The 25,409-nt window shown below is 37.4% G+C and overlaps 1 protein-coding gene across 3 annotated transcripts; it reads left to right on the forward strand.

The window, feature by feature from the left end:
- Positions 1–6,321: 6,321 nt before the first annotated feature.
- Positions 6,322–25,077, forward strand: LOC122289680 (FKBP12-interacting protein of 37 kDa-like). Of its 3 annotated transcripts, none has more exons than XM_043096883.1 (14): positions 6,323–6,506; positions 6,595–6,646; positions 6,747–6,808; positions 7,567–7,634; positions 7,746–7,782; positions 9,779–9,866; positions 10,026–10,090; positions 10,180–10,257; positions 14,885–14,932; positions 16,257–16,310; positions 17,062–17,223; positions 17,634–17,703; positions 23,952–24,007; positions 24,520–25,077. In XM_043096883.1, the coding sequence occupies exons 1-14, from the start codon at positions 6,480–6,482 to the stop codon at positions 24,679–24,681; spliced, it is 1,029 nt and encodes a 342-aa protein (XP_042952817.1). In that variant the 5' UTR covers positions 6,323–6,479; the 3' UTR covers positions 24,682–25,077. The 3 variants fall into 3 exon arrangements, with proteins under 3 accessions (XP_042952818.1, XP_042952817.1, XP_042952819.1); XM_043096885.1 differs by lacking the exon at positions 6,323–6,506 and adding an exon at positions 6,964–7,141 and having other exon boundaries at positions 6,594–6,646; XM_043096884.1 differs by lacking the exon at positions 16,257–16,310 and having other exon boundaries at positions 6,322–6,506.
- The last annotated feature ends 332 nt before the right edge of the window (positions 25,078–25,409 follow it).

The raw sequence follows: 25,409 nt of genomic DNA on the forward strand, positions 1-25,409 counted from the left end.
AACTGTTAGTCTCCTTGTACATTTTTTTAGTTTATTTATTTGATGAACATTATTTTGGTAGTAATCGTAGTATGTTCTTAGTTAGTGAGAAAAGAAATCTATTGGAGTTTAACACAATCTGGCAGTGTGATATTTTTCTTTTAGTTCATTTATTTGATGAACATTATTTTAGTAGTAACCGTAGTATGTTCTTGGTTAGTGAGAAAAGAAATCTATTGGAGTTTAACACGATCCGGCAATGTGATATATATTTTTTTTTAGTTTATTTATTTGATGAACATTATTTTGATAGTAACCGTAGTATGTTCTTGGTTAGTGAGAAAAGAAATCTATTGGAGTTTAACACGATCCGGCAGTGTGATATTTTTTTTTTTAGTTTATTTATTTGATGAACATTATTTTGGTAGTAACCGTAGTATGTTCTTGGTTAGTGAGAAAAGAAATCTATTGGAGTTTAACACGATCCGGCAATGTGATATTTTATTTTTTTTATTTTTTATAAAATTTTGGGAGTGAAATTTAACTGCTAATTTAACTACTACAAAGTTTGCTAAACTATTACTTGTACGTGTGTGCGGCTTAAATAATATTAATATGTTTTTTAACTTGCTTGGTCTATTATTTTATAAAGTGTGTGATTGCTAAATTGCTTGGTCTATTATTTTATGAAGTGTGTGATTGTAATCTAATATTAATGCTATTTATTGTTGTTACTATAGATGGATCAATCAAATAAAACATCCGGCGATATAAGACCTTTAAAGGAAATGAATCAAAAGACCATGGAATCAACGGCGACTAATGATCCACTTTCTCCATCCTCCAATGTAAGTAAGCCATCTACTGGTCTTGTAAGTGGTAAGAAAAGATTTGTAGTTTGGGACTATTTTAAAAAGATTAAAAAGATTTGTAGTTTTCTAATATAAATGGCACAAAATCAATGTTACAGTACTTGGAAAAAACCTGTAAGAAGTCTCCACTTAGGAAAGTAGATAGAAGCTAATCTGTATTAGGTTTCCAGTCTAAAGAAAGCAATGAGGGGCTTGTATCTATTGCTTTTAGTGTTGAGGCTTGTAGAGCAACCTTAGTATAAATGTTGGTTATTGATGAGCTTCTTTTTAAATTTGTAGAAGGGGAAGGATTTAAGAAATTTATGCTTGTTGTGCAACCTAGATGGAATGGGATTCCATCACGTGTAACGGTTTCAAAAAATATTTTTAAATTTTATTTGAGAGAGAAAGACAAGCTGAAAAGTGCTCTTAAGGGGCAGCGCATTTGTCTAACCACGGATACATGGAAATCCATGTAAAATTTTAACTACATGTGTCTTACCGCACATTTTATTGATGAAGATTGAAAAATAAACAAAAGAATTATCAGCTTTTGTAAGGTGGAAAACCATAAGGGTGAGACACTGGGAAAGAAGATTGAAATGTGTTTGCTTGAATGGGGGAGGCCCAAAATATTTACAATTACACTTGATAATGCAAGTTCAAATAATGGAATAGTTTCGTATATCAAAAGAAAGATAAGGAATAGAAAAGATACGATTTTGAAACATGCGTTCTTGTATATGACATGTTGTGCTCATATCTTAAACTTAATTGTTTGAGATGAGTTGAAAGAATATGATCAATCAATTGCACGAATTCGAGCGGCTGTGAAGTATGTGACATCATCTCCACAAAGGTGAAACACATTTAAGCAATGTTGTGATAATGAGGATATTACTTATAAAAGTAATATATGCTTAGATGTACCAACTCGTTGGAAATCCACTTTTATGATATTGGATAGGGTTGAAAAGTTTCAAAAATCATTTCAACGGCTAGAGGATGAAGATTCAGATATGTTAAGAGCCTTGGGGAGGATGACAGTGAAGATGATGATGGTATTAGTGAGTTGGGTAAAGGAGGGGCATCCAAGTTAGGGCCTCCAACCATAGATGATCGGGATAAGAGTAGGTTGTTTGTAAAATTTCTAAAACTTTTTTATGATGCAACCTTGCATTTCTCTGGGGCCAATTATGTCACTTGCAACTGTTTTGCATTTGAGCTTGCGACAATTCATGCTGTAATTAATTTGGAGTGTACGGAAGGGCCTCATAAATTGAGGACAATGGCATTTAATATGAAATCTAAATTTGATAAGTATTGGAAAAATATTGAAAAAATAAATTTTTTGTTGTATATTGCATTGATTCTTGATCCTTGATATAAAATGCGATGTCTAGATATTCTTTTTGAAGAATTCTATGAGGATAACACTTCAAAAGTTCTTATGTTGTTGGATTTGGTTAAAAATACTTTGATTCGTTTATATGATAGTTATTGTGCAAATGAGGAAAGTGATGTTGGGGCACAAGATCAAACTATGAGCCAATCAAGTGAGGGATGGGCTACTACTACAAGTTCAAATCCTGGAGTAGGTGAAGGTGATTTTGGATCAATGGGATCATATATCCGTTTAAAAGTTCAGATGCAGTTGGAATCGGAGAACTCTTTGGAGAGTAAATCTGAATTGGAGAGGTATTTAATTGAAAAATATGAAAATGGTGATCCAAAATTTGACTTGTTGAATTGGTGGAAGGTTAACAGCATTAGATACCCCGTGCTTTCAAAAGTTGCGCGGGATGTTCTTACAGTTCCGATATCTACAGTGGCTTTTGAGTCGACTTTTAGCACAGCAAGTCGAGTACTTGATCCTTTTCGCAGTAATCTATATCTACTTATGGTTGAAGCCCTTGTATACAAAATTGGTTTCGCTAATTTTCTGCTCCGTTAAATATTCGCACTTTAATGGATAATTTTGAGGAGTTTGAGAAATTTGATACAGGTATATAGCATCATTCACTTTTTCTTTAAGTGTCTTTAAAATGTATATCATATTAGTAATTTGTTTTAATTATTATACTTTATTTTTTTCTTTTTGTGTAGAGCTCATGGAAGACTTAGGGAGTTCTTCAAGACCCACTTCTTTGGTTGGAGATGATTAAATTTAAGGTAGAACAACTTGTATAACATCTTTCTTAAAGTTTTTTATTTATTTATTTAATGTAATTACTAACTTTTTATTGAAATTAACTGCTTGATTTATTTTAATACAATTGCAAGGTTTGTTGAATGGACTATTGGATTTGGTGGCTACGTGCATAGCTATTATTATTAGCTATTTGTTCTAGTTGTAAAGTTTTTTATTAGATGTTCTTGTAATTTGAACTTTTAATTTAGATTTGTAATTTGTTGGATTTTTGGACTTCTAATTTAGACATTTGGAATTTGGACTTGTAATTTATTGGATTTTTGGACTTGTAATTTAGACTTTTGGACTTATTTTATTTTATAACAGAATTTTTTTTTTTTTATTGTAGATTTTATTTTTTTGTAACAGTTTTATTTAAAGGTTTATAAGCTTAAAACAGATTTTTTTTACACTAAATTTCTTATTTTAGTTTTTGTGTTGTAACAGTTTTTTATATAGTAGAATTTTGTTTAGATAGCATATTAACAATTTATAAAGCAGATTTTTTATAACATATTTTTTTTACATAGCAGATTTTTAAAACAAAATTTTTTAAAGACAAATTTATATTTTATTAAAACCGAAAAATCAGACCAAACCGAACCAAAAACCGGAGTACCGGTTTATGAGGAAAATCGGTGCGTAATTGATTTTGAAAAATACAAAACCGGTGCCTGCCGGTTAGATTTTGTCCAAAACCAAACCAAACCGGACCAGTTACACCCCTAGGTGGTGTAGACATTCTGCTTTGTCTAAGTATCTCCATTAGATGTATTCACATCTGGCCTAAGGTCATGTGATGTGGTGCGGTAACCTATAGGAGCACACGATCTATGGGGAAGTGTGAGGCGTCCACCTTCTATAAGAACAAGAATAAGAATGAACAAAATCATTCTATGAAGTATGAAACTCTACTATCGATGATGTTATTTTTCTTGTAAAAGAAAGCTCGTGCCAATCATGCATACATGCCATGTTTATTATCATGCATGCTTTGTAAATTGATGATAGATTAGTTGCATAATTTGTTAAAGTTTATAAAAATCTCACCGTAGTAGTCCTGACTACCAGTTTCACACGAAATAGTAGAAACTGTACCAGGTTACGATGAAGATGAATGAACCAGCCTTGATGAGATCAATTAGCGAGAGGCTGTCTGGAGGACCTAATAGGGACTATCTTCCAATTTTTTAATGTTATCGTACTGTTGATAGCCTAGATGTGTGAATAGCTCAACTTATAATTAAGAAACTATGTCGTCTATTGTAATTAAGGAGTTCCTACTCCAATACTATCTCTCTTTTGATTTAAGTTTTTATGGATGTTGAACCAGCTTTTATATTAATGTTATGAAAATTATTTTGAAATTTAGTCTATTCTGGTGCAACTTATAATTGAAAAAGTAATTCTGTTGCAATTGTTGTATTATGCTAGAAGTATACTAGGTGCATTGCATATCATCTTAAATTGGGATATATAACCTTATTTATATGTCCCAATACTTTAATTTCCGTTAAATTCCAAGTGGAGATTAGGAATGTCAGAACCACATATTCCTGAATTGATGCATTCAAACAAAACTAAAAATTGGATTTGCCAATAAACCCTCAATACCCTTGGATCAATTATGGCAACCTATATTTGACCAATCACATGATGACAAATGGCGGCCAAAAGAAGATCCTGCACATCACAAGCCAATTAGGAAATTGTCCCCCCTAGGGGGGAGTTTGGTCCGATCTAGTTCGGTCTTGGAAGGTTTTATGGACCGTACCAGACCTATTCGATTAAGAGTTTTTCTATCTTGGACCAGATCGAACAACCTAAGGACCGGGCCAATCTGGTCCCATTCAGAACGGTTCGGTCTGATCGGTCCATTCTGTTCTAAATGGGCCAAAAGTTTTATATCTTATATTTTTCGGCTCAAGAGTAAAAGCCCACTAATCATTTGTCCAATTTTAAGTCAAAAATATCAAAAAAGAACTTGAAAGAAAAATAAAATTAATCATAAATATAATATTAATATATATATTAGTATAAATATAATACTATTAGTCTATTAGCATATTGTAATACACTATTAACTTATTTACTATAACTAATAAATTAATAATACACTATTACACTAGTATTGATACTATACTATATTAACTAATAACTATATTAGTAGTATTACTAAAATACTATATGTTAGTGATAAATTGGTAATACTATATTAAATAATAGTAATACTCTTATTACTAATAATCTATGTAGTTATAGTGATTTAATACTAACATATTAAGATAAATTTATACATATATTATAATTTATACTTAAACTCTTATAATACGTTAATATATTAATATATAATAGTATTATATATTATAGTTATACATTAAATAATATAGTAATACATTCATATTAAATATATATAGTTATAGACTTATAGTGATTTAGTTATTATGATTAGTATAACTATATAATAGTATTAATATTAGACTATTAGTATAACTATATATTAGTAATATTAGTTATGTTGAATTGGTGATTTAGTATATATTCTACATTACTAGAGACTAGAGTATTCTACATTACTAGAGACTAGAGTATTAGTATTAATATAAATATTAATATTAGTTATAGCTATATAGCCTATATTAGAATTTAGACTATATAATAGACTAATAGTATTAATACAACTGTATAAGTATATTGTATAGCTATATATTAGTATTAATTATAGTAATTAGTATAACTATATAATAGTTTTAATAATAGACTATTAATATAGCTATGAGCTTTTTTTTTTGATAAGTTAGCTATGAGCTTATATATTAGTATTACTTATAATGATTTAGTATAACTATAGTCTATATCAGACTATTAGTATTATTATTTTTTTGATACCATATTAGACTATTAGTATTAGTATAAACATTAGTATTAGTTAATAATTATATAATTAATTTATACAATTATTTATATAAATAATTTTTTTTATTCGATCCGGTACTGTCAGCTTCAAAAATGGCCGGTTCGGCCAGTTTTTCCAGTCTGGACTGGCCGAAGCTCATCCCTAGTTCCCCCACTTTGATCATTGCCTTTCATATAGATCGTTAGCTATAATAGCATTCACAACATGATCATTGTTAGTTAATAAACCACATTTATAAGATGATCCTTATGAAGAAATAAACAACTCTGGATATGGGCCTTAGATCCAGAATAGAAAGAGATGGACCCGGTAATATAGAAAGATATCACCAAGCCCAAACCATAGTTGAAGCGGATGAATAAAACGGTGCGTTGAGAGGGTATTTTAGTCATGCAGTTGCATTGGGTGTACAGATCATCCTCTTTACGGAGACAGTGACACCGACGCGGTTCCGGCCTCCCCAATTCCTTTCGCTTTTGACGGCACCGACCCATTTCTCCGGCTCCGGCGAGAAACAAAATAATCGGGTTTTCGAACTCCTATGGCTAATCACACCCATCTCGATGATGTAATTCGAAGTCTTCCAACCCGTCAGCTGCATAATATATATTCTTTAGCTTCTGTTGTTTTCATTGAATGCTTTTTGTGAAACACAGGATGATGATTTTGGAGGCGATTTTCCTGGAGCTCATAATACCAGGCGTTCACGTTAGTTATTTTTCTCTGAAACCAAAAACTTATTATGTATGTTCTTACCGTATGTTTGTTATCTTAAATATTTGTTTCAACGTTGTGCAATATAAATTAGTTGACAAGAGAGGATTTGGGGATCTTGAAGACGATGAAGATGATATTTTTAGCTCAAAAAAGGTATCATTTAATATTGATTTCAATTATTCTATTATTATGTGAACTAGAGCATGCCCCCGCTGAAAGAGTTGCATTAATCCATTTTGCCATGTTGAGGTTAGGCATGAAATTATCAGTAATGTATTGGAGAAGGTTCATACATTTTTCTTATCCAGTAATGCCAAGTGAAGGAGCTTTTATCCGACGAAGTGCAACTATTGTGGGGCCTGGAAGTTGACAGGGGCATGATACTTTTGTATCGTGCTTTTTTAGAAGATCAGTAAATGAATGAAGAACGATTAGTATCTAATGTACTTTGCATATTGCTTGGATTGGACCTAGAAAATGCTTTCTGTAAGTGGCCTTCAGACTTCACTAATTCAGGAAACATCATTGTTGAGTCGTAAACCCAGTTCTTGGATTCTTTGAGACATGATATGGTGTGAGTCTGCCCCATCACTACTTATGAATGTCTCTCCAATGCATGCCTAAAGCTTCTTGTCATACAAAAAAAAAAAAGCTTCTTGTCATACAGAACTCTCAGCAGTCTAAATATTCTCCAAACCACTACTAAAAAAAATCTGAAAATCACAGGAATAACACATTATGTAATATTCTTGATACTTTGTATATATCCAAGTCTCTACCAACCTCAGATGCAGGTCCTTATTTATTTAATTACACTACTTCTCTATATAATTTGTAGATGCCTGAATACTAAAGATCCTTTGTGCATCTTATTTGAATACATTGTGGATAACCATTTGTTCACAATGCAGAGTAAGACAAAGTTGGAAGAAACTGCTCCTGGTGTAGCAACAGGGATGATATTGTCACTTCGTGAGAGGTATTCTATGATCCAGAATGAATGTTTATCTAATGGATAACAAAAAATTAAAAGCCAGTAATTGTTAGATTGCATTATCTAATTTATCCTCCCTGTAACTTTCTTTTGCAGTCTTCAAAACTGTAAGGATGAACTTGCAACATGCCAAGTATGTATCCATTTGCACCTTCATTATCATTCTGTGGCAGTATATATTAGGGAAAATTTTAAGGGAAAGAAATAATGTCCTATATATTAGGGATGAATTTCACTGAGAAACTTAATTTGTCAGACTTCTTTTTCTTTAACTTTGATCTTTGACTTTTTACGTAATTCTTATTTAAAAATTGAGACATATGGTCTTAAATATGCTACTTTCTGCATTTGGAGGCTGTGGAATCGATTAAAACTACTAATAATACCAATTTGTATCTTTTCTTTCTAGCTATTTGAGAGAATATATTAAATGCTAGGTTTCACCTCATAATTGATTAGATACAAGTTGGTTTTTCTTTTTGTTCACCGATAAAGCGGATAACTAGCTTGATTTGGCTGTTCCAACTCAATTTGAAAGAATCTTGATGTGTCTAGGTTAATATTGGTTCACCTATTTATTAAATAAAAAGCGACCAACTAACAAACCAATAAACAACTTGTTACAAATAGTAGCTTATTGTACCCATTAAGGTGCAGCTTAGTAGTCAAATGACAAACTTTGTACGAGTTGTAGACCTAGAAATCTTGGGTTTGATTCCATAGCCAGAGTTCTCTTGGATTACTTGATACATGGTTCTGGTAGGTTGGGTGGTATATTTGGGGGTTTCTCCCCAGTGTTGGGTCTGAAGAGCCCTACCTTGGTGAGTTTCAATGTCATCATAAAATCTTGTTTCATTGAAACCTATAAATGTTGACTAATTTAAGTAAATTGAACTTGGTAAAATGAATTGGTGAAATAATTGAAAGACAAGACTTTTTGGGTATACATATTGAATGTCAGGATCTCGCATTGAGTTTCTGTTAGTGGATCCATGCTAAAAAAAAGTTTCAGAACTCAAGTGGCAAAGGCCTTGATCTTGGTGGTATGCTCCCTCAAGATCTAAGTTTCAAATCCTCTTGGGTGCAAACAATTCCTAGGGGTCATTAGACTGGGGGATATTTCCCTTGAATTACCTAAGATACACTTGCAGGAATCTCCTTACCAAGGGTTTGTGCACCCCCGGGATTAGTTGTGACGCTGTTACCGGGCACCCGGTGCCAATAAAAAAAAAGCAACTCAAATTTCTTTTTGCAATGAATGATTTTAGAGGTGTACAATCTTTAGCGTATAAGAATCAGCAATCACCTTAATATTTGTCTATAGCTTCTCTTGTATATGCGACCTCTATTGTAAATCACTTTGTAAAGGCATACCATAGTGAGTACCGATTGAAAAAAAAAAAAAAAGTGTACCGCTGTGAGTAGTGCACCTTTAACTTATAAAGATCTTGAAGGGTTCATTGTCTTCAAGTAGATATCTTTAAAAGTAAATAAGTTCAAAATACATTAAACTCTTGATTGTGATCTATTATAATCGGTGTGTGCAACTTACAATTGAATTAACTTTTTCAACTTGGAAAATTCAAACCATCAACCCCTAGGGGTTGGCTCAAGTGATAAAGGCTTGGGGGTATGCTCTCCCTAGGTCTAAGGTTCAAATCTCTTTGGGTGCAAACAATCTCTAAGGGCTATCAGACTAGGGGATTCTCTCTTTGAATTACCCGAGGTGCACTTGCGGGGAACTCCTTGCTGAGGGCTTGTGCACCCCTTGGGATTAGTCGGGACGATATTCCTAGACACCCGGTGCCAATAAAGAAAAAAAAAATTCAGATCAACTTCAACAGTAGTAGCAAGGGATATTTAAATAGGTTTTCCACACTTGTACAGATTACTTGGCATGGGTTTTCCATAGTAGTAGTGAGGGATGTTATGCAACTTACAATTGTGTATGAATTTTATAAATTCTACTCCTTTCCTTTCATAAGATTGTAGCGTTCCATGCTGTGCACAAAAGTGCATAATGATTATACCTATAAAAAAGAAAGTGTATAATGATTAAGCTTATTATATGATTCTGTCTCCCAGCCAAAACATTCACTGGGCCACTAATATGATGTTGTCAATTTCAGTCGGAGCTTGAAGCTGCGAAATCTGAGATTCAAATGTGGCATTCTTCATTTCAGAATGAATCCTTTATACCCGCTGGGACTTCTCCTGGTTAGCACATCTTGAAGACTTCATTTATTTATTTATTTTTATTTATCATGCAAGATATGTGTAATTGATGTAAGATTCCAATATTTGAGTCTTTTTGTGATCATGTTCTGCCTGTTTTCCCAAAAGAATTGATTCCATCTTTTATTTTCCTTTTTGTAGAACCTAAATCTGTGATTGATTATCTTCAGACTCTGAAATCCTCTGAGGAGTCATTAAGAGAACAGGTTTGATGTTTATTACTATTTTTTTTCGCTTCTCGAAAACTAATAATTTATTATGTAGGATCTCATCCATGTTTTGTTATTGTTATCAGCTTGAAAAGGCAAAGAAAAAGGAAGGTGCTTTCATTGTGACATTTGCAAAACGGGAGCAGGAGATAGCAGAGTTGAAGGTAAGATCTTTATTTTCCATACACATCTATGTAATTTCATTTTGGATCTACAAACCTTACTCTTTGGCAAAACAGAATTTATTAGAAGAAAAGAGGAACAATTTGGAGAGATCTCAAAACGAGGAACACAATAGTTCATGAATGTATTGGAACTTAGATAACTCTCATATAGTTTTCATGCAAAGTGGCTCCGTCTGCATAAATGTATGTGAGTCTTAATAATATCTACTACTTGCATGCTGATGCGGTACATAATTTAAATTAATTCTGACGGCTAGTTTTAACAGATAATTGAAACAGAGAAGACAAGAGATTTGTCTAAAACACAAAGAAACTTCTTGAATAATATTGATTAATAGTAAAACTCAAAATTATTTTATGAAGCCCACAAGTCGGACTTAAATAGTTGCAAAATTTGAAATTATGATATTTTTTCATTTTTTGAAAAATCTAAATTATTGTATGAGAAATAAATACATAAATAAACAAGAATCCTGCCAAAAATTTGGCCAAAATTGAAATCAAAATCATTTCCAAAACTTGAAACCAAATATTTACTAATAAGACAAAAATGAGCATAAATATATGATTTGAGAAACAACAGTCACTAGGCATATTTTTAGTTTTCTCTCCGTATGTATGATCCTTATTCTCCCATTCCTAGCACTTCTCGCCAGGGATAAACATTAATATTTCTTTGTTTCCCGTAGTACCATCAGTTTTGCTGGCAAGTGAGCTGGTTTCATTGATTGATTGATTTTTGCTTGAGCATTTTTAAGAGAATTTAGGGGGATTATGGCATTCCTGAAGCATTTAGAGATAGAATCCAAGGCGTTTACACTGTCAAGGGGAGGGAAGTTCTTGTTTATTACTGAGAGGAGTAGGAGGATGGTTAAGGAGATGAGTCTCGGAATCCCCACGGTGCAATGGTTTGCAAAATCATTGGAGGATTGCCTGAAGGGTGAAAATAATGATTTTTACTCATCAGCAAGAGAGGGTTCCAGATTGCGCAAAGGTGTTCAAACGCAAGAGGCCATTACATGGCCCTGGCTGAGTATGGTGGTGGTGGCTGAAGAAGCTTTATCTTCATACTTGAAGAGTTGGGAGGCAAGGGTTGGAGGAAAATGGTAGAGGCGTTGTGGGAGGCTGTTATGGAGGAAGGACAAGTATTTCATGATAGAGGTGTCGTATCACAGAGGCCAATGGTGGAGGTGAACCACCACCCACAGAGCAGGTCGTATAGAGAGGATCTAGTGCAGCAGAAGGGTCCGAATCAGGGAGCTGGTGCAACAGATTGTGTCGATAGGGGTGGTAAGGCTCCACTCACCTATGGGCTAGCAAGTGCGCAGTGGAGAAGTGGAGGTGGCAGGCTTGTCATGGGTATGGTGAGGAAGACGTGCACAGTACGTTGCTGGTAATGCAATCGCAATTGTCGGATTTGCAGGAGAAGGTAGCGATTCTTATACGATGCGTTTGAGGAGGGGCGTAATGGGCCTAATAAGATGGGCTTGGGCAACGAAAGGGACTTGGGTCCAAACTCGGGCGAAATAAGGCTAGGGCTTAACCATCATAAGGCTAGGTCAAACCCAAACTTAATGGGCCATGATGAAGGGGTGCAAAATAAGGAAAAGACCAGGGCCAAAGCCCAACCCACTTGGAGGGTCACGTTGGGTGGAGAGGTAGGGACCTTTGCCGGTGGGAACTAGCCAACCTCGCCGGAGAAGGTGCTGGGGTGCCTGTTGGACTCACGTGACACCCATTTGAGCAACTCTTTGACGGCGTTGGAGGTTCTAGGTGACGGTGTTGAAGCTGTTGAGTGCCACAGACAACACCAAGACACTCAACCCACAGATCAGGAGCAGCTCTTCGACGGCGATGGAGGTCCTAGGTGACGGAGTTGACGTAGTTGAGTTGATCGAGGAGCTGCCAACAGTCAACCCAGAAGGGGATCTCAACGCTAACTCATTGGCAGACGTGTGCTTTTCGGCACAACCCATACAGACAACACCGATGGACAACAGGGAGGAGGCTTAGGTGTCCTCTCCTCCGACGAGGGCTTCTAGGCAGTCTCAACACATAGAGACAATGTCGGTGGTCAACAGGGAGGAGACTCAGAGGTTCTCTTCTTCAATGAGGGCTCCTGGATAGTTTGAACTAGTCCAATAGACTAGTACGGGGGTAGTTAACTCGAAGTACATGCTTCAATTGATTCACATGGAGGTTGAGGTGGACCCAGAGCCATTACGCACATTATCCCCCCTGCTTTCTTTGGGAGGTTCACCATTGAACTAGGTGATTCAAAAAGTGAAGGATCTCCATGAGTGATCTCTTGTGATGGATTTGAGGAGCAATTCAGGGCATTGATTATCGCCATTGAGGGGGGGTGGGTCCAATCTCCTAAATCTACTGCTAGGAAAAAGAGAGAACTAAAACGCCTTACTTGCTCAATCAATTATGATGGAAGGGATGGGAGCACTAGCAAGGGAGGAGGGCAAGGCTGTTGTTCCCTATGAAGCCTAGAATTCTCTCTTGGAATATTTTGGGTCTTAATGATCCCAATAAGTGGCTGCAGGTGAAGAATCTCTTACGTTAGTGGAAGCTGGATATTGTTTGTCTACAAGAAACAAAGATGGAATTCGTAGATCGTAGCTTCATCACTAGCATTTGGGGCTGTCCATTTGTGAGATGGGTGTTTCTTGCCTCAATGGGAGCATCCGGGGGCATCCTTATTATGTGGGACTCAAGGTTGGTTGAGTCTATTGAACATGGCAGCGTGTTCGTTTAGAAACATGGAGGACAGCTTTTGTTGGTGTGTATGGGCCAAACATGGACACTCATAGGAAGGTCCTTTGGGAGGAGTTAGCGGATTTGGGCAGCTGGTGGAACTTACCTTGGTGTGTTGGTGGTGATTTTAATGTCACTAGATTTCCTAGTGAAAGATCGGGAGGTGTCCGGCTTAACTAGGCAATGAATGAGTTTTCTGAATTTATCTTTGATATGGATTTGGTGGACTTACCACTTGCTGGTGGTGTGCACACTTGGTCTAATAATCCGGCGTGGTCTCGTCTAGACAGATTTTTGGTGGCTCCTTCATGGGAGGCACATTACTCTAAAGTGTTGCAAAAAAGAATGGATAGAGTTTGCTCGGACTATTTTCCCATTGTACTAGATTGTGGAGGCATTCAAGAGGGTAAACGCTACTTCAAGTCTGAAAATATGTGGTTGAAAGTTTAGGGCTTTGTGGATAAAGTGAGTTCGTGGGGGACTTCGTACTCTTTTGAGGGTTCACCCAGCTTTATATTGGCAGGGAAATTGAAAGCATTGAAGGGGGACTTGAAGAGGTGGAATGCGGAAGTCTTCGGGCTTATTAATAATCAAAAAAGGTCTCTTATGGAGGATTTAAAGGCTTTGGAGGAAAGGGAGGTGAGTGCTCTTTCCGAAGAAGACTCTCACAAGAAACTAGCTACCACTTCGGAGTTGGAGAAGGTGTTTCTAATGGAGGAAATTTCATGGAGACGAAAGTCGAGGGCCCTAATTCACACCTTTGTATGAAATTGGCAACATATAATCAAAACAGAAAAGATAAGAAATTTGCCCAAAACACAGAAAATTCTGACTAACATTGATTAATAGTAAAATCCGAAATTATTTTATGAAACCTATAAGCCGGACTTAAATAGCAGCAAAATTTGAAATTATGGTGATTTTTCTAAAAATGGAAAAATCTAAATTATTATATGAGTAATAAATGTATAAATAAACAAGAATCCTACCAAAAATTTGACCAAAATCAAAATCAGAATCACTTCCAAAACTTGAAACGGAATATTTAGTAATAAGACAAAAATGAGCATAAATATATCATTTAAGGGAAAATGACTAATATTGCCCTTAGTCCAAGAAAGATATTAAGCTTTTCCTTCTATATTTGTACAAATTTATCTTCTTAAGGTTGTACTTCAATGCAATTAACGTATAATCTGGACCTAGATACCCTATATTAATTTGGGTTTGCATCACATGTCTAGCAATGTCCTAAGGTTTTGGATGAAGAACTCCCATGGTCTGTCAGGATTGTAATTAGCCTATCCTGAAAATAAGAGCTGCCTCTCTACAATCCTGAAATAATTTTTCCCGGTAGATTCCTTTGATCCAATTGGGAGATAAAACTACTTGTTTTAACCTAGAAAAAAAAAGTGTTTAAGCCTTCAACTAAAGCTCACAGTCAACTTCTATGACACTAATCAGTAAGACACCGAGAGTTCCCCGAAGGAAGATGCATGTTTCCTTAGATCAGGAGTTGCTGGGATTTCTGGACAGGACTCAATCAGAATGAAACACAAGAAAGTATTCACATGGGTTTCCAAGCAGTAACTGTGATGTTACGGCTTCATTTGAAGAATTAGAAAATGCAAATTCCTTCCTGTATGAATTACCTTCTATGCCCAAGGAGAATTTTGTGACTCCACCTTCTTCCATAATTTCACTTATTATATTATTTTATTATTATCCTGCATTATATGATTTCATGCCTTTTATTCAGCTTGCTTTTTGGCTTTGTTAGTTATTTGCATATAACTTTATGATGTTTTGCCTATCTAAACCAAATTCATTCTTAAATGCCCAGTCTGCTGTCAGAGAATTAAAAGCACAATTGAAGCCACCATCAATGCAGGTACGATACTATGATTTGTTTTTTTTTTTTTTTTTTTTTTTGGTGGTGGGGGGAGGGTGTGGAGGGAATTGTTACTGGAATAGAAGGATAGGGAGGCACTATAATTGATATTTTGGTATTTCTTTTTCTGTTTCCAGTTTAAGATTTTCTGGGATTTAATTTTTTTTCCCAATTAGATCTCCTTTTGATGGATTATTTTCAGTGATTGTTAAGCATTTGTGTTCATTATTCCCAATTTTTTCTAGAACCAAAGGGGGGGATATGCTTGCACATCTTTACCATTTACCCATTCTAGAGAGCTGCAAAGATTGTTGTCTCACCCCACACCAAAAACAAGGAAAGTTTGTACTTTTGGTCCGAAAGCTCTAGGTTTGAGATTGCCTCATATGTTCTTATTGAAGAATGATATGCATATCTTTGTCAAATGGATAGACAGCTATAGTGCTTTAGGTTTTGAGGCTGGGAAATATGTTTTCTTTTTTCATTCAGCTTCATGAGATTTCATTTCCGACATAAAGAACTTATCAAAAACAAAATCTGACACAAAGGGGGTCTTGTTATTACCCAAAAGAAAATGATGACTCAACGCATGTAGCTTAATGATTGAAAGAACAGACTTTTGTTAATTTATCAATGAATTGGCCTATCAGATTTCTATTTTTGGATTGGAAATGGGTTTATTTTAGGCTCTTCTGCCTCTTTTATGGTCATTTTCTTTAAGTGCTTTTCATGAGAATTTTATGTGATACAATTTCAAGTATGATTTCACCAATGAGGGAAGATTTGCGGCTTACCATTTTCCAGTCATCAAATCTTTCTCTGAAAGTATAATCTGTCCTAACTAGAACTTTCAAAGTATACGGGAAAGGATAAGTGTCAAGGAGGAATCCTTAGTAAGTTATACCCAGGGAGTTTGGTTCATTTGTTTACTTGGATTTGCAGACAGTCATTTTCTGTATGCGTAATCTTTTTATTTTGTCATGTATGAAGTACACCACACATTTTCTTGTTTGTGGTTTCGATGTTTGAACATGTTCTTGGTTTTGGATGACTTATTGGCACTATAAAAGTTTGGTGGAAGTGCTGACTGCTGAATGCTATGTGATTACCTTACTGCTACTATAGTGTTAATGATAGCATCAACATATTTATTGCTTTTACCCTCTTGTTGATTCGCTGATTCCAGAAATCTCTATATACTGTAACTTATCAAAAAAGAATTCTCTATACAATATGATATGAACGGTGCAAGCATGCTATGATGGTAATTATTCAAATAAATAACTAAATGCACAAACTTTTGGTACGGTGGTTAATTTGACAGGCCAGGAGGTTATTACTAGATCCAGCTATTCATGAAGAATTTACACGTTTAAAGGTTTGTGCCAGAAGAGCTGATTGCAGCAAGTTATGCTAAAATTGATGCTTTAAATGCATGCATTAATTTTTATCTAATTATTCATATTGTATGAGACATTATTTAAAACTCTCACATAAGATACAGGTGTTATTACCTGTTCGTATGTATGTGCTCCCTTCTCCCTCATCTTTCTGTCTGGTTATAAGCAGCAAAGACTTCATTGTAAAAAGGGAGAAATTGAAAATGATTGCCATGGGTTTGAAAAGATGTCATTTTACTGTAAACAGTATACTGCTACTAATCTTTTTAAAGTCATTTTGGATGAATTATATTGATTTCCATATTTAAAACAGCAATGTCGGGTTGATTATGTAATACTTGAATATATCTATATATTGTGATTTTAAAAAAAATGTCTTATTTCGCTTTCTTCCCCCAAGATAGGTGTTATCTCTTGTATGCCCCGTCTACTTGGGCTATGCCCATTCTTATTAATAATACTTTAATCGTTTACCTATAAAATATTATATATGTTTTGTGTACGTATTGACCTCTGATTATTAATTACCACTTTGGCTTTACTTCTATAGAGCAAAATATTTTTAAACCAACATTTTGGCACATTGTTTGTTAATGGTTTTAAGATTCTGCTTTAGAGTTACCATTTTGTTTTATGCCATTATTTTTGTGCACCCTCAAGGTGGCTACATACATGCGGTTTGTGCCTAGATAAGCCTGTTTATGTTTTCTTGTGATGCTGTAATGCTAGAATTTGGTTGAGGAGAAGGAGAAAGAGTTGAAGGAGAAACAGGATACCATTTCTGCTCTCAGTTTCACTCCACAAAGTAAGATGGGTAAGATGCTGATGGCTAAATGTAGGACATTGCAAGAGGAAAATGAGGAGATTGGAAATCTAGCTTCCGAAGGAAAGGTGCTGTAACTCCATCTCGTTATAGTACATGTTATTGTACTTTCAGCATGTATTAAGTTTCTATCTCGGCCTGGAGAGTAGTTATTTTTCTAGGTTTCTTGAGAAACTTGGACAGAAATTTTGTACATATGTGCATGTGTGCAGTAACTGGGTTTCTTGGGTAGTAGGAGTTAGGAGAGTAGATCCTATATGATAAGAAACAATTTTATGGCTGATCTAATACCGTCCATGATAAATATAAGTGATAAATTACTTGAAAGCATGTGTAGACCTTAAGCAACCAATTAGATGCACTCTATATTATAATGTTAAACAAAAAAGTATTATTTTATTGTTGTAGAATTGATTGATCAATTGATTTCATTTTATGAGAAATTCTTTCTTGGTTTTTCTCAATGTTTTGTCTGCAGATGCATGAATTAGCAATGCAGCTTGCTTTGCAGAAATCACAGAATGCAGAACTCAGAAGTCAATTTGAAGGTCTGTAATATGCAATTGCATGTATGGTTATCACTCTGGCTGGGTTTCACATACCATACGTGCCACAATATCAAGTAAAATAATCCTTTTACAATCAATCTTTATAATGAGTAGCGATGTAATTTAGAATATTCATTTATAATTCATAAGATGCATCCTTACTTATCAAAAAAAGATTTTTTCCTTTTTGGTTTTTCAATTGCTAGAATTGTGTTCCCACCACAACTCCAGTCCAGAATGAACTAGAATTGCTGTGGCAATCGATATTCAACTCCAGTTTTTTTTTTTTTGATGAATAAACAAGTTTTATTAATCAAAAACGGATGGCAAAAGCTAGTATTACAAAGAGGCAAGATGCCTAACTAAGTAGGCACAATAGAGACAAGGAACTCTCGAAGAGCCATGCCATTGAAGTCAACGGCAATAGCCCAACTACAAAGAGTTCTAAAAAATAAAAATTTAAGCTCCTCTAACGATCTCGCCTGAACTTCGAAAGTCCTTCCGTTGCGCTCCTGCCACAAAACCCACATAATGCAGTGAGGGATCATCTTCCAAATAGCTTTAATAGGTTGCCGACCTCTTAGGTTTGCCCAACAAGCCAAAGCTGCTTCCACGGTTTTTGGCATAACCCAAGCCATAACCAGTCTACCAAAGACTTCATTCCAGAGACTCCTAGCTATATCACAATGCAAAAGGAAGTGATCCACCGACTCTCCGGCTCTTTTGCACATACAACACCAGTCTGCAATAATAATCCTCATTTTCCTCAAATTGTCGGTGGTGAGTATCTTACCTAAGGAGGCCATCCAGACAAAAAATGACACTTTGGGAAGGGCCTTGTGACGCCATATCTTTCTCCAAGGAAACTGAATATTAGGCTCTTGAGTGAGGGCCTTTTAAAAAGATCGCACAGTAAAAATACCTTTACCTGTGGGGGTCCACCATAGAGCATCCTCTTGTTGTCTGTTTGGTCTAACGGAGTAGATAAGGCTGTAAAAATCTTCAAAACTGCTCATTTCCCAGTCTTGTGCCCTCCTACTAAAATTGACATTCCAAAGAAGTTGACCCTCTGCTACCTCCATGACTTCCGCTACTGAAACATCCTTGGCACTTGCCAACTCGAAGAGCAAAGGGAATAAATATTTCAAAGCCCTGTCTCCACACCAAACATCGTTCCAAAATTTTACTCTAGAACCCGTTCCCAAATGGAGTTTAGTGAAGCAGCTGAACGCCCCCCACCCTCTTCTTATGTGTTTCCATATCCCGACGCCCTAAGCCCCTCTTGCTTCTCTGGTACACCAATCCCCCCATAGACCCCCATACTTCTTCTCAATCAATAGTTTCCACAAAGAATCCGGTTCCCTGGAATATCTCCATAGCCATTTGCCTAGCAAAGCACGATTGAAGACTCTTAGTTGTCTGACTCCCAAACCTCCCCCCCGAGATAGGACGGCAAACCTGCTCCCACTTAATCAGGTGAAACTTGAACTCATCCCCCAAACCCCCCTACAAAAAATCTCGCTGAAGCTTCTCAATGCGGGCTGCCACACTCGCTGGTAAGGGAAACAGAGATAAAAATAAGTGGGTAAATTAGAGAGTGTACACTTTATCAACGTGATTCTTCCACATTTTGACATATACATTCGCTTCCACCCTGCCAAACGCCGCTCAAATTTCTCAATCACTGTATCCCAAACCGAAGGGGCCCTTGAGACACTCCCCAACGGGAGTCCCAAGTAAGTCAAAGGGAAGGCGATGATCTTGCAACCCAGCATTTTAGCTAACTGACGAATACTGGGAACTGCCCCAATTGGCACCAATTCAGATTTTTCCAGATTAACCTTTAGACCATATACTGCCTCGAAATAGAAAAGTAAGGCCTTTAAAACTCGCATCTGGTCTTGCTCAGCTTCACACATAATTAGAGTGTCACCTGCAAACATTAAATGGGAGATAATTATATTACCTCTATCTGGGATTCCAATCGAGAAACCAGCTAGGAAACCATTATCAACCATTGCCGAGAGCATCTTGCTTAAAGCCTCCATAATAAAAACAAACAACAATGGTGACAACGGGTCCCCTTGTCTCAGACCACGTGTACTCTGGAAAAAACCCACTGAAATTCCATTTACTAACACCAAGAACTTTGCTGAAGATATACACCAACAAATCCACTTCCTCCATCTATCCCCGAAACCACATCTCCTAAGCATATGAAGAAGGAAGTCCCAGTTAACGTGATCGTAAGCTTTTTCCATGTCGAGTTTACACATGATCCCTGTGTTCCCGGCTTTTAATCTACTATCAAGGCATTCGTTAGCTATTAACACCGCATCTAGTATCTGTCTTCCCTTTACAAACGCATTTTGGGGTTGTGTAACAATCTTCCCCATCACCTCACTTAATCTGTTTGCTAGGACTTTGGATATGATCTTGTGCACCCCATTTACCAAATTAATAGGCCGAAAATCCTTAATCTCCGTAGCCCCTGTCTTTTTGGGAATCAAAGCAAGGAAAGTGTTAAGGCTTTTTTCAAATTTTCCAACCCTAAAAAATTCCTGGAAAACCTGCATGAGGTCCTCCTTTATCACTTCCCAACATTCCTAAAAAAAGCCCATAGAGAATCCAACTGGTCCTGGCGCCTTTTTCTTAGCCATTTTCCTTACTACTCCATGTACCTCTAATTCATCAAACTCTCTTTCCAACTGCTCCACATCACCCGCTTCGATGGAGTCAAAGATCGTCCCATTCAGTGGCGGCCTCCAACCCACCTGCTCCGTTAGTAAGTTCTCATAAAACTCAATAACATGATTATGAATTACCTGTTCATCTCTACATTCCACCCCATCAACATTCAGCGTCTCAATGTTATTGTTTCTTCAATGTGCATTTGCGACTCTATGGAAAAAGCTCGTGCTTCGGTCCCCTTCTCGTAGCCATAAAGCCCTGGACTTTTGACGCCAAGACATTTCTTCTAATAATATCAATCTCTCAATCTCCGTCCCCAACTCGGACTTCCGGGCCTGTTCTTGTTGGGAAAATGGTTGTAGCTCTTGCCTCCTCTCGATCTCCTGAAGTTCCGCCATCTTTATTTTCTTACTTTCCCCAACGTTGCCAAAAGACTCCACATTCCAAACTTTTAGGTCTCGTTTAAGAGCTTTCAATTTACATGCGAAGATGAAACTGGGAGTACCTTGGAACTAATAGGAAACCCACCATTGTTTAACCCGGTCCACGAAGCCGTCCACTTTCAACCACATATTCTCAAATTTGAACGGCCGCTGCCTTTTCCGAATACCTCCACAATCAAGTAAAATAGGCCAATGATCCAAGCCAATACGAGGCATATGTTTTTGCCATACATCCGGAAAATGACTTTCCCATTCTTGTGAAATTAGAAAGTTGTCCAACCGAGACCATGATTGATTGTTGGACCAAGTCGCAGCACCCCCTGCTAGTGGCAAATCCACCAAGTTCAAATCAAAAACACATTCCGAGAACTCTTCCATAGCCAGCCGCAATCTTCTACAACCAAAAACTTCACTTGGGAACCTAACCACATTGAAATCTCCTCCTATGCACAAGGGGACTTCCCACCAACTATGAATCCCAGCCAGCTCTTCCCACAGCAACCTTCTATCTGTGTCTGGATTAGGACCATAAACACCTGCAAAAGCCCACAAAAATTTATTGGAAACACACTTAAAGGAGCATGCAACCGTATACCGCCCCATGAAATCCTCCGTTCTTTCCACCACCCGCCTATCCCACATCACTATCACCCCTCTCGACGCTCCATTCGAAGCCAAGAAAGCCCAGTCAATATGTACTCTACTCCATAAACTTCGCACCAACCTTCTATCAATCATTTTTAATTTTGTTTCTTGTAGGCATACAATATCTGCCTTCCACTCCCTCAACATGTTTCTAATCCGGAGCCTCTTATTAATGTCGTTTAGCCCACGGACATTCCACGATATAATCTTCGGCTTCATTGAGAAACAGCCAGCCCCTTCCCCTTCGTCTTACCTCTGCTCGCACTACCCTCCATGTTCAACGACCACGTCAATCTTTTAAGTTCCCGATGCTTCTTTGCTTCACCTTTACTTTTTTTGTTTATGAGCCGCTTCAATCGCTGTAAAGAGTGCAAGGAATTGCTCCTCATACCCCTCACAATCAATACCCACAAATTTTTGGATCTCTTTTACCTTATGGAAGACCCAATCAGAGATATTTGGTTGAGTTGGAAGGCATAGACTCAATGGGACAGGCTCCTCAAAACTACATATCTGATTACCTTGATTTTCGCTTTCCAATATGATGTCGTCTAGCCCCAACTGCCCACACACATCAGGAAAAACAAGCTCATCATCCTCCGAAAAGATTGAGACTTCTAAACCATTCCCCTTGTCATCCTTCACCTCAGACTCGACCTCTGGTAGTACAATAGGTTCAGGAAGGCTCCCCCCACGTCTACTGACTTAATATGCTCTGTTTGGCTACCCAGCAATGGGCATGACCCTTCTACACGCGACGTAGGATCAAAGACCTGCACCAGGTTAGTACCAGCAGACCCAAGTCGTACGTCGGAGTACTCTCAGGTGGCCTCTGCCACTGTCGCCATCGGAATGCTCGCCGGGACCCTTTCCATTGATATCGAGAAGAGAGATGTCTCCGAGACGAAGACTTCCTGCACTTTGTAGTCTGAAATGCATTCGGATCTCGCAGCACGTGGGTCGACGGGCTTCAGGCCGGGTTGCATACCAGATTGGGACTTGGGCCAAAACTGGACGGTTGGCCCAGGCCCCAGCCTGTTTAACAGATCCGAACCTCCCGCCCTAGAACCTAGTCCTTTCGAGCCCTCATACGAATCGGGCTTGGGCTGGGTTGGTTGCTGACTCTTTGAAAGCCCACAGCCACACACGTCCTTCTGGGCTACAGGATCCACTTCAGAAGATTGAGTTAAAAGCCTACCCTCATGGGTATTTACTGCTATTGCTTGAACTGGCATAAGCCCACCTAAACCTGGCCCATCCGTATTGCTGGATGAAGACCAGTCAGTTTTGCCTTTAATTTCCTCCCACGTTGCCGTTTCCTTTCTCAGCCCCACATATCTTCGCAAATCCTCCATTTCCTTCTGTAGTTTCCTCACTTGGCCTTGCAACTCCAGCATAGGTCTGCTGCTCTCCCACGCCAAATGGCCACCTCGAGACCTGCCACCTTTTGCACCCCGTATGATCTATTGTCTCCGACGCACCACCCCAGCGTCTCCTGCAGGTCTTCTCGGCGCGTGATTTTCTTCCGTCGACTTCAGGACCTCCGAAAAGGTTTGATTGAGAGTTCTCGGCCCCCTCCCCTCATTACTCCCCCTAGCCCCTCCAACAGTTCCTGATTTTGCACTCCTGGGCTGAGCCATCTCCACTGCAATCACCTTCTGGCTTTTCCAATTTTTGCAGGGGAAACAGAGCAAACTTCTTCTACCCGCTTGATCATATTCGGCTATCGATAGATACCTCCCACGATTGTTCTCACATCGTTGACCAATGAAACTTCGATAGCCTTCCCTTACCACTGAATAAACCTCCTACGTCCCCCCTCTCAGGCAGTCCTCCAGCACTTTCACGAGCCATAGTAGTGTATTTCGGCCCACCACCACCTTGTGTTTCACCTTCCAACCCTGCTCCGAGATGCGAAAGTTCTCTCCCTCCTTTGCAAGCACTAATAATTTTGACTCGATAACTAACTCTTTATACCAAGCCATTAAAGAAGAAAAAGGAAATAAAAGGAAGAAAGAAGAAATTTAGGATAATGAAAACAGAAGAAAGAAAGAAGATCGACTCCAGCGAGGGGTGCCGGAGGGTGAGGTGAGTGCATGCATGCAGTACGGAGAGAAAAAGGGCCCTGTTAAGTTAATAATTTACCCTATACATGGCATATTATGATCTGAACATATAATTGCATCCTTTTTTCCTTTTTGGTTCTTCAATTGCTAGAATCGTGTTCCCACCACAACTCCAGTCCAGAACGAACTGGAATTGCTGTGGCAATCGATATTCAACTCCAGTTTATTGAGAGAGAATCAAACATATATTAACTTTTGCAGTCCTCTCTTTCAAAGGGAAAGAAAGGAGAGTGTTAAGGGTACACATAATTTAAACCGTTGTGTATTCTAAATTGACCTGTTCTTGTTGTATGTCAGTTTTCAAAGTTCATGGGATATTGATGCTCTGTTCTGTTGCATACAGGACTGCACAAACATATGGATCGGTTGGCAAACGATGTGGAAAGATCAAACGAAATGGTTTTCATTTTGCTTTCATTTTTTTATTTACTCCAAGTGAAATACACAGTTTGTTGCTATGCTTGTTTATGTTCTTAAATATAACGTGTTTCCAGAGTACCTGAAAAAGGAAATATTCCCAAACACTCAGGACGCTTCTGCTTTTTGTCTACTCTGCAGTTGCGGATTTCATAATTGTGTTGGATCAATTTTCTGCACAAATGATATCTTGTGGTTTATAGTTGCTGCTGTGTTAAACATTAGTGGACTAATGAGTTATGGCCAGAATCTTTATGAGTTTTTTCTGTACTCTGGCTAATCTTGGATTTGGCTTAGATTCTTCAAATTAAAGATAAGATTGGTAAAGGTGATTTAAACCTAATTTGTGTGGTATAGTGGCCGTCAAATATCGAGTGTTGGATGAGAGATTGATGAACTAAAACCTGGTTGACATCATAAGTCGGGTTTACTTATTGTTCTTGTAGATATGATCAGTTAATAAGGATCCGCATTTATTGCGTCTTCTACTTCAGGTGCTTATCTTGCAAGAGAAGCTGGAAGAAAAAGATGGAGAGATCGAAAGGCTGAAGCATGAGCTGCACCAGAAGAGCCTGATCGAGGAGGAAAAAGGCGATTCAGCTTCTAACAAGGAAGCTAGAGATGAGATGATGGCTTCTGGGGATGCCGACAACTGATATCTTCATGGCAATTTTGTATGCTTCAATCTATGTTTTCTTGTTCGCATTCCTCTCCGTGCCGTTTGTACATTGAAACTGAATTAAATTCTTTTTAGTCAGAGGATGAGGGAAAGCTCATTCTGAATTTAGTCATGGGATGAGGGTATCTATCTACATCAGAAGGTCCCTTTTTTGTACTTGAATTGCTGATCGGTCGAAATTCATACCTGCTCAACCCATACTATTCAAACTTGGTCGATGAATTGGCCTGGCCGTTGATCCGCCTGACCCGTACTTAGATCAGGAGGCCAAAATCATCCTCTGGAAAATTGTATTCAAAATCTTCACCACTAGCTTGCTGAATGTCATTTGCATAGGATTCATAATAGAAACTTGTCTTTTGAGGTATTTTTTTATTTTTTTATTTTTTTTAAATGCGTATTTAGCAGAATTTTTTTTAGAAGTATTTTTTGTAGCAATCCTACACAACTAGGAATACCTACACGTACGTTGGTATTTCAAACTCACACCAGGTTTTTGGGCAAAAGTCAGTCATCTGGAAGCCAATGTATAATGTTGCACATGATTATTTTTAGAACTATTTTCACAACTCTTTTTTGTTTTAAAATTGTCGTGGAAGGGGATACCAAGGATATTTAAAATCAGTATGGAAGCATCACACAGATAAATTCTAAGTTGCTAAAAAATAGTGATTGATAATCTACATAAACTAAATAAAAATGCAA

The sequence above is a fragment of the Carya illinoinensis genome, chromosome 12 (genome assembly GCF_018687715.1).
Source record: "Carya illinoinensis cultivar Pawnee chromosome 12, C.illinoinensisPawnee_v1, whole genome shotgun sequence".
Taxonomy (NCBI): Eukaryota; Viridiplantae; Streptophyta; class Magnoliopsida; order Fagales; family Juglandaceae; genus Carya; species Carya illinoinensis.